This window comes from Poecilia latipinna, unplaced genomic scaffold (assembly GCF_001443285.1).
Source record: "Poecilia latipinna isolate Pla-1442-1.1 unplaced genomic scaffold, P_latipinna-1.0 Scaffold2264, whole genome shotgun sequence".
NCBI lineage: Eukaryota > Metazoa > Chordata > Actinopteri > Cyprinodontiformes > Poeciliidae > Poecilia > Poecilia latipinna.
Window position 1 is genome coordinate 20,240 of NW_015114880.1, and position 13,836 is coordinate 34,075.

At 42.8% G+C, this 13,836-nt stretch overlaps 1 protein-coding gene across 1 annotated transcript in view; it reads right to left on the reverse strand.

Moving 5' to 3' along the window:
- Positions 1–883: 883 nt before the first annotated feature.
- LOC106937026 (envoplakin-like) overlaps positions 884–13,836 on the reverse strand; it is a 21,319-nt gene continuing 8,366 nt past the window's right edge. The window contains exons 5-22 of the mRNA XM_015018322.1: positions 11,335–11,466; positions 11,212–11,253; positions 10,958–11,119; positions 10,740–10,847; positions 10,166–10,261; positions 9,967–10,077; positions 8,615–8,761; positions 7,615–7,769; positions 7,429–7,526; positions 7,153–7,325; positions 6,603–6,781; positions 6,363–6,501; positions 6,073–6,266; positions 5,824–5,974; positions 5,570–5,653; positions 4,929–5,084; positions 4,743–4,835; positions 884–4,634 (exon numbers count right to left, since the gene is read on the reverse strand). Of these exons, the coding sequence (XP_014873808.1) occupies positions 1,170–4,634; positions 4,743–4,835; positions 4,929–5,084; positions 5,570–5,653; positions 5,824–5,974; positions 6,073–6,266; positions 6,363–6,501; positions 6,603–6,781; positions 7,153–7,325; positions 7,429–7,526; positions 7,615–7,769; positions 8,615–8,761; positions 9,967–10,077; positions 10,166–10,261; positions 10,740–10,847; positions 10,958–11,119; positions 11,212–11,253; positions 11,335–11,466 (5,685 nt within the window). The 3' untranslated portion in view covers positions 884–1,169. The remainder of the gene's footprint in view (positions 4,635–4,742; positions 4,836–4,928; positions 5,085–5,569; positions 5,654–5,823; positions 5,975–6,072; positions 6,267–6,362; positions 6,502–6,602; positions 6,782–7,152; positions 7,326–7,428; positions 7,527–7,614; positions 7,770–8,614; positions 8,762–9,966; positions 10,078–10,165; positions 10,262–10,739; positions 10,848–10,957; positions 11,120–11,211; positions 11,254–11,334; positions 11,467–13,836) is intronic.

Below are 13,836 nucleotides of genomic sequence, written 5' to 3' on the forward strand. Positions count from 1 at the left end.
GCTGATAACATGTAGATATGTTGAAGTGAAATACAAAGATCAGTGGTTCGAATTCCGCTGCAATTGCCAAAGAGTCACTTGTTGGTTTGTCCTCGTTACCCTTAACATGTATGAGATGCATTTAATCCAAACCCTTAATCCTGTGATTCCAAGCCCGTGTGACTCGCTTCAGTTTACAAGCCGCGTACATCAAGTACAGGAATTTTACTTTGAGGTCGGCCCCGACAGCTCCAGAGGAAGAGGATGAGTCACTGTTGTACGGAGCGAGTCGTTCCAGGAAATGCTCCGCAGAAGGAACGGCCCTCATATTGACATCACAAACAAGATCATGATGGGACGCCCGCAGCTTCCTGGAGCTTAGCCTGTTTATGATGGCAACCACATTTGAACGAAGTTGGAAAATGTGCAGAATGTGGTATTTAGCACCGAGTTGCTGAGATTAAATACACACAAGGCTAATCAAGGGAACGAGACACACCTGGTAAACAATCAACGGGGAATACGCAGAGCCAGCGACTCACAGGAAGGAAACTGAACACAAAAAACTCCANAAATAAACACACAGAAACACGATCATGACCCTCTCTCACAATGACCCCACTCTGCTCCTTCAGACTAGCCAGCAGCAATTAGCGAACAGCTGGTGGAACTTTGCATCTATGAGCTACTTACTACTCAGGCAACGCTGACAGGCTAATAGGGGAGCAATGTTGTGAGGACTTCCTGAAGGCAGAATTTCAGAAAGAGCAGGAGTTTTTAAAGAGATAGATGCCTAAATTCAAGAAGTTAAATTACCAAGTCATATTTCTTTTAAATTATATTGGATAATTATAGCATTTTTATATCAACTGAAGGTAATGGTTACATAAATGAGGGACAAAAATGGAATTCAAGTCAGATGAGTTTAATAGTAACGTGCAAGTTGAGGTTTACTTCACAAGGTTTGACAAAAAAAAAAACTGTTTACAGTGTGACAAATGGCATGATAAAAATACCTTTATTTTCACAGAAAACCGGAACTATTACAGAGAAACAATCCACGAGTATATTCCCACCAAAATACATGTTTATTTTTTTCCTCTGATGAAGCATTTCTCTTTCTCTGCTCCTGTCAGTTTGCCTATAGCACCACGAGTTGTAGTTAATTGTCATCTCTGTGAATTTTGTTGCTAAAAGCGATAGCTGGAGTAGGATGTAGCATTTGTTGAGGCCGCAGGAAGGAGCAGGAGCCCAGTGGTTACGTCTCTCTTACAGCGATCCATAGCCTGCTTGTACGAGATCTTCTCCTGGGTGATGGGGTCTATCAGCTCTTTGGAGTGCAAAGCCTCGTCTTTCAGCTCATTAGCCATTGTGCTATCAATCAGATTTCCTGCAAGTGCCTGTTCAATTGATAGGCGTCCTGCCTTATTGGGGTCCACCAACCCACCGGTGAGGTACTGGGCCTCCATGTACCTCTTGGCGTTCTCCATGGGCATGTAACCTTTCTGTGCTGCCTGACCCACTGCCAGGCGCTCTTTGGTCGCAGGGTCCTCGACTCCAGTGAAGGCCTTCTGGGCGTTCAGTAGCTTATACTTGTGCCCTGACTCAATTAGGTTGTACTCGACTGCCTTGTGGACAGAGAATTTGTCCTTTTTGCCCAGATCGACAATCCCGCCAGAGGCTGACTGCGCCTCCAGCAGCCTCATGGCCGTGTCTGGATCGATGAGTCTGCGGGTGAGTGCGCTTCTCACAGACATGCGGCTTTCAGTAGTGATATCAAATATGCCAGAGATTGGGAAATACTCATCCCCCATGGCAGCAGTGAGGTTGTTTAAGCTGTTGCTGCTGCTGCGCAGAGTGTTCAGGCTGCCGTAAGAAGACTTCAAGGGCGAAGACATGGAGTTCAGTGGGGAAGATGAGATAGGCCTGCTTGGGGATTTTGATGTTACTGGAGGAATGTAAGGTTTTGGCTTCTCTCCTGTAACAAGGAGGGCAAACTCAGAGATAGACATCTTACCCTCCTTGTAGCGGCTCACGTCGTACTCAGTCAGACAGCCGTCCTTCAGCGCATCATTTACAGAGTATTGCCTCCCAGTTTTTCGATCTTGCAGAACCATTATATCTCCATCTGGGGTGGTTGACGTGACTTCCTCCCAATCGCATTCCAGTTGAGCCAGTTGGAGGTAGTGGTTTCTATCAATTACTCCTTGTACGTAGGCATCATAGGGAGACAGGTCTTTGCCAGTCTCTGGATCCAAGATGGTGATCCTCGTTGAGAGGTTTGTCTCTCTGGTGTGAGTTTCTGAATGGTCCTCTGATTTTATGCCGTTCTGCAGCTCAGCAATGAGGGTCTCCCTCTGGTGTATTTTATCTTTTTCATTCAGGATCTGTTTCTCCAGCCGCTGGACCTCGGAGGAAGTTTTAAGACTTCTCTGGCGTGCCATCTGGTTCCTCTCGCTCATCAACCTGGACTGTTGTTGGAAGGTAATGCTGGTGGTTTGTCTTTCAGACTCCAGTTCCTTCAGCTGTCTGAGGAGATCTTCCTTCTCTCTTTGCAGCGCGTCCCTACCAGTAATGAGAGCTGTCTCCTCCTGAGACGTCACAGACTTTGATGTGTTTATATGGTTTATTTGACTGTTTATCCTCTGGAGGCTGTCTTCTTGATTTCGTCTTAGATTCCTCTCATGGGCTACAATCTCTCTGAGGTGGTCCCTCTCAGCTTCAACTGCTGGGTCTTTCTCTACTCGAACGACTTCTCTGTAAACAACCTTCTCAATGGACTTCTCCTTCTGCAGAATCTCCAGCTTCAGTCTGAGATTCCGAATTTCTCTCTCAAGACGGTTGATGTTGTTGCTCTCCTTCTCCATGTCAAAACGAATGCCTTCAGTGAGTTTTTCCAGCTTGGGGTCCCTCTCTACCTTCAGGACTTCCTCAATGATGATCTTCTCTTCAATGGGTGGTGGAGAATTCTCCAGTTCAAGAATGCGAGTCTTAATCTGCCTGAGTTCAGACTCGGTTTTGATCTTCTTCTGGCGGTCGTCCATCTTAGCCAAGTCTTTCTCTTTTTCTTCAATCAGCGCTCTCAGCTGTCTGACCTCTAGTTCGAGTTTTCTGCGTGCCTTCATTTTATCATCCAACTTCCGGTTCAACTTGTCATGCTCCACAATCTGCTTGGGATCTTTCTGAAGACGAATAACCTCTTTAGTGACAATCTTTTCCTCTGGCTTCTGTCTTTCAAGGGTAATGTATTGGTTCTGTAGTTCAAAGAGACATTCCTCCACACTTCGGCGACTGTGGATCTCCTCTCGTACATCTCTTCGAAGTCTATCGGCCTCCTTCTCCAGAAGAGGGTCGTTCTCATACTTGATGACCTCTTTTGTCAGAAGCTTCGTCTCCACTTTGGATTTTTCAGATTTCAGTTCATCTCTTTCCTTACGTAGGCGTGTTAGCAGTTCTAAGGTGGTGTCATAGTTGACTTGCAGTCGGGAGACTTGGTTATTCAGTCTTTGCAATTCCCTCATAACCTCTGGGCTCTTCTCTTCTTTGATCACCTCCTGGGTCACCTCCTTGTACTCTACTTTGGGTTTCTGGGTGCGTAGGGAAGTCAGGGTTGCCGTCACCGAGTCAATCTGGTTCTCAAGGTCTGAACGGCTCTGGCTCAAATCCTGCAGCGCCTTCTTCAGACGCACCAGCTCGACCTCGGTGTCAGGATCCACTCTGTAGATCTCATTGACAATCTCTTTGACTTCCACTTTGGGCTTGAGCAACTCCAGCTCACCAAAGCGAAGCTGAAGGGTGGTGAGGTCCTTTTTCAGGATGACATTCTCATCCTTCTCTTCTTCCAAAGCCATTCTGATTTTATGTGACTCGTCTATCAGTTCGGGAGCTTGCTGCACTTGTTTCACGACTTTGGTGACAATCTTGGGTTCAATGGATGGAATGACCCTCTCCAGCGTGTTAATCTGGGACCTGGTGCTGAAAATGATATCATTGAGAGACTTGCTGCGCAGTTCCTCCTCTGCAATGTCACCCTGAAACGTTAGAACAGCTTTCAGCATCTCTGGGTCTTTCTCTAATCTCACCACTTCCTTTTTCACAACCTTCTCTCTGATTTTTTGTTTCTGCTGGGAGAGAAGCGTGAGCTCAGATTTCACAGTGACGGTTTCAGTATTTCTCGTCTGAAGCTCGGTCCGGATCCTCTCCATCTCAGCTCTGATCTCAGCTGCCTCTTTCTCAAGTTTGGGGTCTCTCTCATATTCGGTGAGCACCTTAGTCACAAGTTTAGGTTCCACTTTGGTCAGCTGCAGTTCCACTGTGACGATCTTCTCATTGAGCAGTTCTATCTCGGACTGGATTCTTGATCTACTGAATTCTTCGTCCTGGATGCGATTTTTCAGCGATTTGAGATCCGCCTCCAGTTTTGGGTCACGGTAATACTGCACCACCTCTTTCTCCTCCAACCTCTCCACTCCTCTCCTGTGCTTCAGAGACAAAAACCTCTTCCGGTAGGTTTCAAGGTTATTCTCGGCATGTGAACGCCTGTTGACTTCTTCCTCCAATTCCTTCTTCAGACTATCAGCTGCCTCCACGTTCCTCTGCTGGCTCTGAAGTTGCAGCTGCTGACTGACAGCCACCTGACTCACTTTTTCTTCGTTCTGCAGAGGAGCGAATGGAGAGCAGGGGAGAAGAGTGGTTAACTGAAAAACACACATATGCATAGAAAAACGCTAAGGGCGATTACTAAACGTGCTCTAATCTCCTACCATTGCAGTGATGTTCTTTGCTGTCCCCATCTGACTGAGCAGCTGGTTGTTTTTAGCTGAGATCTCAGCGAAGCGGTTCAGCAGGTCTTTCTCCTGCACCAGAAAGCAAAAGGAGAAGCATTAGTTTCAAAACGGAAGATGATGCAGGAATGTCTTAAGTCATCTTGGTCTTCCTTGAAACCCCACCGTTCGTTGCACGTCTTGAGCCAGAGTTGATGTTAGACGTTTCTTTGGAGGCGTTGCCTCGTACGTGTTCTCTTTGCTGTTCTCATAGACCTCATTGTCGACCTCATCATTGCCATTTAGAGTTCCATGATACGTTTTTGACTTTATCTCATATTCCTAAAAAGGGAAGTATGAGAAAGGCTTTAGCAGATGGAACTACATGTCTAATCTTCACTATAAGACTGTGTCAGGATGCTAATGTCCCCTATCGTACTTGAGTTAAAGTGGGTTAAATATGACTCCAGAAATGTCTCCCAATGTGTGTAAAGACGAGGCATGCTTACAGAATTTCATCACCTGCTGCCTGCCACAGATTTTTTTATATATGACGGTATGGGTGTGTCCGAATTCACGTGACGTGACAGAAAAAGTAATGTACCCTGTCCCAGTTAAACAGAATTCTGTGAATTCTACACTTTTCATCCCAATAGACATATTATACAAAACGGAGGCACATCAACAGTAAAACATGCACTTCGTAACCATAATAGGACTTAATGATCGACAAAATGTGGGTTATTTCTTCATGTAGTGTGTGTTTTCTGATAAACCAGCATTCACAGGATGCTAACTGTGCACATAGTCATGTTCTCTGTACTAACATTTAACATGCCCTGCAGATCTTTGGACAGGTCCCTGAGTTGGTGTAAATCCCCGGACTTCTTCTCAATGTCCTCCACAACTTTCTAAAAACAGAAACATGATCAAACATTGAAAGTTTGGCAATATAGGGAGTGGTAAATTAGAGATTTAATGTAAAAAATAAATAAATAATAATAATAATAATAATAATAATAATAATAATAATAATAAAATACTTTCTTTTATTTGAAAAAGAATTGAAATCACTCTTTACCTTTTGGGAATTCTCCTTCGTCAGTATCTCTTCCACACCATCAGTAGGTTTCACCGTGTTGTCGGGCAAGTTGAGCAGAAAAAAGTCCAGCGACTGAGCAACGTTATTAAACTCCTGATTTTTGTTGGATGCTTTTTTAAGAAGAGCCACCCTAACAGAATAAAGAAAAGAAATTGTTTATGTAACAAAACCGTTGTGGCATTGGTAAGCTCCCCTGTCTGGTTGCTTCTCTCCCCCCGCCCTCCTCACCTCTCCTGGAGCTGATTCTTGATGTTTGCGTAGCGGTTCTTCAGGAGCTGCACCTGACTCTCCTGGCGGCGGATATCGGGGCAGTACTCGCCGAACCTTTGCTGCAGGGGGCTGCATGCCTGCTTGGTCAGGTCCAGGTCTTTGCCCAGCTTGTTCAGCTCTTCTTTTTTCGAGACAACGTCCTTGGACGTGCTCTGCTCAAAAGAAATGCAAATGAGAAAAAAAAAAACAAACAAACAAAACAAAACGAGAATAAAAGCAGTGCGGTTCTGGTTTGTGAAATATGACACCTCCAGCTTCTTGGTGCGGTTCTGAAGGACGTCCGGCTGATTGAGGATGACTCCGTCTTTAGCTAGCTGCTGCTCAAACCAGGAAACGGTGACCTCTGTCTTTTCCAGCTGCTTCTCCAGGAACATGGAGGCGGTTGCTCTGGGCAACAGAGACAAAGAGGGACGTTTAGCAACTGAGACATTTCGCAAAGTCTGTGCACTTTTGTATCTTTGGTTTAGGAAAAAAAAAAACAGTTGTACTTTTTGTTATAGAGATCAACAAGCGTGTTGACGTTGTGGATCTTGTTGTCGGCTGCGCTGAGTTTGAGCGGCAGCATGGCAGCCGTCGGTCCCAGAGCTTTCTTTGCCAGAATAGGATCCACCTCCCTCTGGACGGCAGACTTGTCTGACTCCAGCTTTCTGACTGCTAGAGCAGATTTCTACGGGAAATTAATATTTTGAATATGAAGCATTAATGATGATCACATTCAAACAAATGGTGTTAATTGTAGTGTGAAATGCTTCGGATCATCTAACTAGATTTAGTATCAGGCAAAGGTAATCTGAGTAAAAAGCAAAAATTATGATTTCGTTTATTTAGAGGAAAAACTTTGCGGATCAACATGGGTCTATATAAGAAAAAATGTTAATTTGCATTTCCAATAACTGGAAAACTCTCTTTTTTTTTGCATTTTGTAAAATTAGCCTGATGATCCAAAATATTATCTTGTGGCAAAAAAAAGAAAACAATAGGCATCTGTTAGGGGGAAAATAACTTTTTTCACAGCCCCTCATTGCAGCAAATCTTCACCTCGTTCTCCTGCTGCCTTTTCTCCAAGTCCTGCATGGGGGCCCGGATGTCCAGCGGGGTCCTCAGTCTGTTCAGGATTTCTTTTTCGTTCCTTGCCAGAGCTTTGTTGATCTTATCTATGTCAGTGTTCAGCTCTGCGACTCTCGGATCCTCAGGCTCGCTGTTAACAACAGCTGATAAAGAGGGGAAAGCAAAAATGAAAGACATGTTAACTCTGACAACTCCGGCTGTGCAGATCCGTCGTCATCCGGTTTTTAAAAGATGTTTTCCTCTCACCGGCCTGTTTGGGACGCATCACCTCCACCGTGGGGGTTTTCAGGGAGTCCATCAGCGCGGCCCTGCGTCTCTTCAGGTCTGCCAGCTTACGGTCGAGGCTGAACAGAGAATCACAATTTAAGGCTCAGATTGGGGAATAAAAGGAGGGGGAATGAAGTAAACAGAAGAGGATGTTAGATTCTGCACCTTTTCAAAGTCTCCAGGGCCTCTAGATCGGGTGGTGGGATTTCAAAACAGGCTCCAGGGAGGCTGGTGGTCTTCCCCTGGCTGTCCTGAAGCTCCCAGTACTTATTGTCCGAGTTGGACTTCAGTATCATGGCCTGCCCGCGCTCCACCGCCCCCTGCGATCAAACAAACGCGGCAAAAGAAACCCGTGATTAGAGAGGGGCGATACGGACCTCAACTTTTATCACGATATTATGTGGCGCAATAAAAACTATTTATTGCTTCTTCTTTTAGGTAACTGTATGACTGTCACCGCATGTCACGGCAATTATACAAAACAAATACAGCTTTTGGAAAACATTCACATCTTCAGTAAGAACGTGCTTCTTCAGGACACCAGTTACATAAAGACGTGTGATTCGTGTCACCAAACTGCACTCAGCTGAACTGCATCTAATAATATTTTTAAATGAATTCATATTTATTGATATTTCAAAGAAGAAATAGCGGAGAAACATAGTCAAAACTCACAATCCCAACAATGCGGACAGTTTTGAGGATTTTTCAACACCATCAATTGGAATTTATAGTGATATCAAAATTCTTATTGTGCTGCTGAGAAATTCATCATGATAAGCGATAAACGATAAATGATACCCTAGTTTAAACATTAACTGAAATTTATCGTGACAACAATGGATCAGAATTCTTATACTAAAAATGTATCAGGATAAAATAAATGCCCATCATTAATTGAAATTTATTGTGATAACGATAAGTCAGAATTCTTATCATACGGTGATCTCCAAGATGGTGGTTTAAAACCAGAGACGAGAAAACTCCACTAAACTCAGTAAAGCGATTCAGTTTTTCTTCAAACTAATTTACTACGTGTGGAGTTTGTACTTTCTTTCTATGCAAAGAAACTCATCACGATAAATGATAAATGATACGATAAATGACATGTGAGCAGCTCTCATTTCGTTCTGCTGCGGTGAAATGAGTGCTGCGGTCGTCTTACGTTTTCGTCCGCCCAGTCGCAAAGTGACACCACGGTGGTGGGCTTGGTGGGCTTGGTCCGGCGCAGCTTCAGAGGGGCAACCCTGCCGCTGAGCTCCCTGAGGTCTTCCACCCGCTGCTCGTTCCTTTTCACCGACGGTTCTTCTCCCTTAAGTGAGATGTAACAGGAATTCAGAGAAGAAAGTCAGCCCTTCTGGATCCCACGAAAGCGTCTAAATCTTACGAAATCTGCAAACCAGTGAAAGTAAAAATGTCCGCCCTGGCACCTGCTTATCCTTGAACCTTGAAAATGGTGAAGAGTAAATAAACATGACAAATAGTGGCACCTAAATAGTGGGTGTAGAGTTCCTAAACAAGACGAGGTCACGTCTCACAGATTGGTTCTGTTTTGATTTCACTTCTTTGTCTCAGTGGACTACGGTACTACTAAAATTATTATTTACTACTTTATTTTCCCGGACTCCCCATCAAATGATGCTGCCACCACCTCTGTGAGGATGTTACTTTTCAGTTTGAGCTTCACTTTATTGAATGTAGCTTAATAAAAGAATAAACAAAGTTACATAAGAAGAAAATAAATTTAATACAAAAGTTTTGCTCCCTTCTGCACGTTTGCTAATTTGGTAAGTTATAAGAACACTGGGTTTTATTTAGAGGTATCGGGGTAGGAGTATAAAATATAAATGCACTACGTAATTTAGATTTTTATTTCTAAAACGACAAAAAGTATTTAAACAGGAATCATCTTCCTTCCACTTCACAGCTGTGTCATGGATTGGGTTGGTCTATCTCATAAAATCCCATCAAGCTCTTGTGAAGTCTGAGGTTGTAATGTGAGAAAATTGGGGCTGAAACGATTAATCAGATTCATTATGATTAATCGTTGAAATAATCGTCAACTAATGTAGCAGTTGATTAATCTCTAACTGAAGTATACAATCTGAAAAATAGGCTATTTGATGAAAGAACAACAGAACAGATATGAAGTCAAAACTGTACAGAGAATAGTTTTATTTTGCATTTAAGATGAAGAACATTCTTTGTCTGTAAATATATTCTACTCCTTAAGTAGAATATATTTATATATTTTTGTATTTTAAATAATAAAATGTTGCTTTTTTATTTTAAAAGGAATTTAATTTAATCTTTTAATGTTTTTCCTAATAGCGTACGCAAATAAACCTAAGTGATAAAATTAAAAACTAGCAGAATTTGCCACATTTTCTCTAATTAATTACCAGAATAATCGATTACTAATATAATCGTCAGTAGCAGCTTTAGAGGTGAAAACTTGAGCCTGCAGCAGTCTGTAAGCTAACATTAAATCAGCGTTTTGAGAAACGCCGGCCATACCTCCAGCGCCAGCAGGATCTCCGGGTTGCTCTTGTTATTCAGGGACTTTGGATCCAAGGTGGAGTTGAGCTTCTGCAGAGACTCGGCCAGCATGTCTGCGTCCAGCTGGAACTACAGCAAACAGCCCAAAACATCAGCTGGGAGCGTTCGCTAGCGCAGGTGGGATTTCACCGATGACGAGCGCAAAGGCTCAACTTACCTTCTTGTAGTTGTCGACATTCTCCAGGTGAATTTCCTGCGCTATGCACAGGTTGAGGAAGGACTGCCACTCCAGATGTACTCTGTCCATCGTGGTCTGGGAGAAAAACCGAGAAAAAATAAAAGTCGTTCAAACCCAAATTTAAAATTCATTTTCACTGTGTTGCAGCTCTTGTGAAATCAAGCAGAGAAAGTAGCAGGGCACCAATTGGAGTTTTGAGGACGACTGCCGATTACCGATCTTTAAAATGTTTGACCTGCGAATATTGATTTAGTCAAACAATTTTTTTTGTCTTAAAATTTGCTAAGTTGGCATCAGTAGGGTGACTGTTTTTCAATTGCGCACATGCAATCTGTGCGCAGACATGATCTGCCGCCTCTCATGGCAGAACTAAAGGGAGCGGTGGCTGATTTCCAGATGCTTGTGGAGGAACACAAGATCGTTTTTTCTTTCTTTTTTTTTTTTTTTTAAGCAAGTATCGGCTTATTCACCGATCTCCCAAAATGTAGGAAACCTGGGACGATTTTTCGGTGCACCCCTGACAGAAATGTGTCTCTTGGTGTGTTGCACTCACATTTATTGTCTGGGTGCCAGGGTGGTCCATGTCAGTGAGTTTGGATCCTTCCACCTGGAGCTTGTTGACCTCCTCCTCATGCGCCAGAAGTCCGTTCAGTTTGAATTTCTGCACGTAAACACAACACATGCAACCCATTAGCTGGTACATTTCTAAAACTAGCATCTCTCAGAGGAGAGACCTGCTGCGATCAAAGCGGTGCAGTTGAGGAATTTCACCTCGTACTCGGTGCGGACTCCTGACGAGTCGACCATGCGGTCGCTCCAGTCTCTGTTGATGATCCTTTCCTGCTGACCGGAGAGGTAGACCAGCTCCTTGGTGCAGCTCTGCATGTACTCGTACAGAGATGCCAGGTGTTTGTGCCTGAGCTTGGAGCTCTCCTGCAAACGCAAAATGAAATCGCGGGAGAGTCCAGAGCAGTTCCGGCGAACGCTCCCGGCGAACGACAACTTGTGAAATTAAAGCGACTCACCAAAACTTGGTCGTATTTCTCTTTGAAGGACTTGTAATCCTCCTGGAAACGTACAAGAAAGACTGATAAGCGTTCTGGTTTAGGAACAGCCGTAAAGAAAGTGACGCAGGGAGATGCGGTTACCGGGGAAACAGCGGAGCTGGGTTGCAGCTGGCTGCCGTAGGCTTCAATCTCTCGGTGCAGGATGTTGTGCTCCGCGATCTGCTTCTCTACGTCGTACAGGTTGGGGCCGTACTCCTCTCCCTGTATGCGTTCCTGCCAGGCACAGAGCGATGACAGTTCAAGCCAAAGATAATCTGAACTGTAGCTACAGTAGATTTAATTTCATTATAGACACAAATCTAACACTACATGATTTATTCCACACTGAAAACTGCAGAAAAACTACAGTGTTGCAATATTACAACATCTCTATTTGAAACAAATTTTCTTTAACCTAAACTTAATGACATGTTATTGGATAGACAATTTGCATCTAAGAATTTGTGTATTTTTGCAAATTTGCATCAGTTTCAAAAGTCACACTGCACCAACTTAAAAACCTCGGCTAGGCAGCCGTCACTGTTTATCTGTACCAGATTAATAAAAGTACATAAAATGTGGTTTACTTTTTTTGGGTGGGGGGGGATAATTATATCATTTTCTCGAGTATGTGTAATTTTTCCACAAAATGCAAAATGGAGCACAGTCCTACATTATATTTAATGTTATATTTGCATAAAATCTTACAAAAACAAAAGAAAAATCTGAAAACATATATTCATTGCCAAAGTACTCCTTCAAAACAATTTTGTTTTTCCAAGTTTTTTTTATTTCCAGGTCTTCCAGCGTGGAATATATTTTTCTTTTTTGATGGGAAGTAAGAATGTTCACAAGCAGTGTCAGCATTTCTCTTCACAAGCTCTAATATTTGCTAGATTAAGTGAGAAAAAAAATACTTAAATGAGCTTTAATATGAATCACTGAACAAATATTTAGCTGGTTTTGATAACATCTTCATACATCTGTGTTGCATAGAGTGAACAGCTATTCCAGCCCAAGATGGTTGGACAACACTTCCTCTGCATTCCTTGGTTTCGTCTCAGAAAAAGCAATTTTCCTCTTATCAATTTAGGTAATAATTTAGGTAACAAAATAAGGCACATGGATTGGGCTGGCCTCGCCACAGTTTTCATTTTGTTTGTCTCAAACCGCAATGCGTCTTCCTTACTGGTGTGTTTGCATACCAGCAAAAGCCAACATGACTTCTTTAAGCATCCTTTAACACTCCAACCGATCCCTGTTATGTGATAAATAAGCCTGACACCGGGTATAAGAAATAGCCTCATAGCTTAATATAGCTTTGTGTCTTAAATTCAGTTTGTTTTAGCTGAGCAGCGTAGCATTCTCAGCACCCTTTATGTGTATCCCCCTCTGTCAACTATTAATCAACTTATCCTATTCTTCTGCCTGGCGTGACTCAAGTGTTTAAGCAGTGGTGGGCACTTTTTCACTAATGCGCTAATAGCGGAGCTAATTTTTGTCATTTAGCGCACTTGCTAACTTAGGTTTCTAAGTAAACTTTTATGTTTTTGTTATTGACTGTTAAGAATTCTCGACGTAGACATTTATATTCATGCTCTTATTTTGAAGTGGGTGAAGTCTCCTCAGTTCCATTTCCTCTCCTTAGGTTCTCTCCCTCCAATAATTTTATAACAAAAAATCCCTACAGGAACAACAACACAAACAACAGACAATATAGAACAAGATATAAACGTAAATACAACATCTAAGGGTATTTTAAAACACTTGAATTATGACGTCAAAATTAAATTATTGTTCAAAGATGTTAGTGTTTAAAGGGCAGATATACTGTAATTTGAATTTAGCGCTTTAGCATTAGCTTCCACTCCGCTAGCACACCTAGCTTTAGGACAGTGGTTCTTAACCTTTTTTGAGGTACCGAACCCACCAGTTTCATATGCGCATTCACTGAACCCTTCTGTAGTGATAAATAAAATATGATCCCCCCCCCCAAATTCAAGACATAGGGGTGCCCCAACTAGAGTCTAGTTGGGTCACCCCATGATTACCAAGTCTTCTTAAAAGGTAGAGTCTCTGAGAACAGTTCTTCAAAATATAGTCAGTGTTTTCAGCAAAGTTGAGCTGACTGTCCAGGATCGACCCAAGGTATTTAAAATTTGCCACAGTTTCAACAGGTTGGCCATCGAGAGAAACTGGAACCACTTTAATGCCTTGTTTAGATCATTTAATTAGCTCTACATTCTTAAGAGAATGAAAAATTAACAATAAATAATAAAGACTTTGCGGCATTCTGATTTAGTAATGTAATTATATTAGTTGTGTTACCACCTCCACGCCACTAGAGGCAGTAGCAACCCCGAAAAGATGCAACTAAGGAGCAGATTTAGAAGTACACCGAAAGCTACAGAATTTGGTAAAAACGGTGAGTTTTACTGAAGTAATTAAAGACACAAGTTCAAATCCATGCTGAGAGTGGAACTCCTTCAGTCAGTGCTCCTCCACAGCTCTGATTGGCTCAGCAATGTAACGTGATCTTCTGCAGCGTCATCACAACTTTACACAGGTGTCTTTACCTTCGCGGCAGAGGCTCCGTCGAACCCC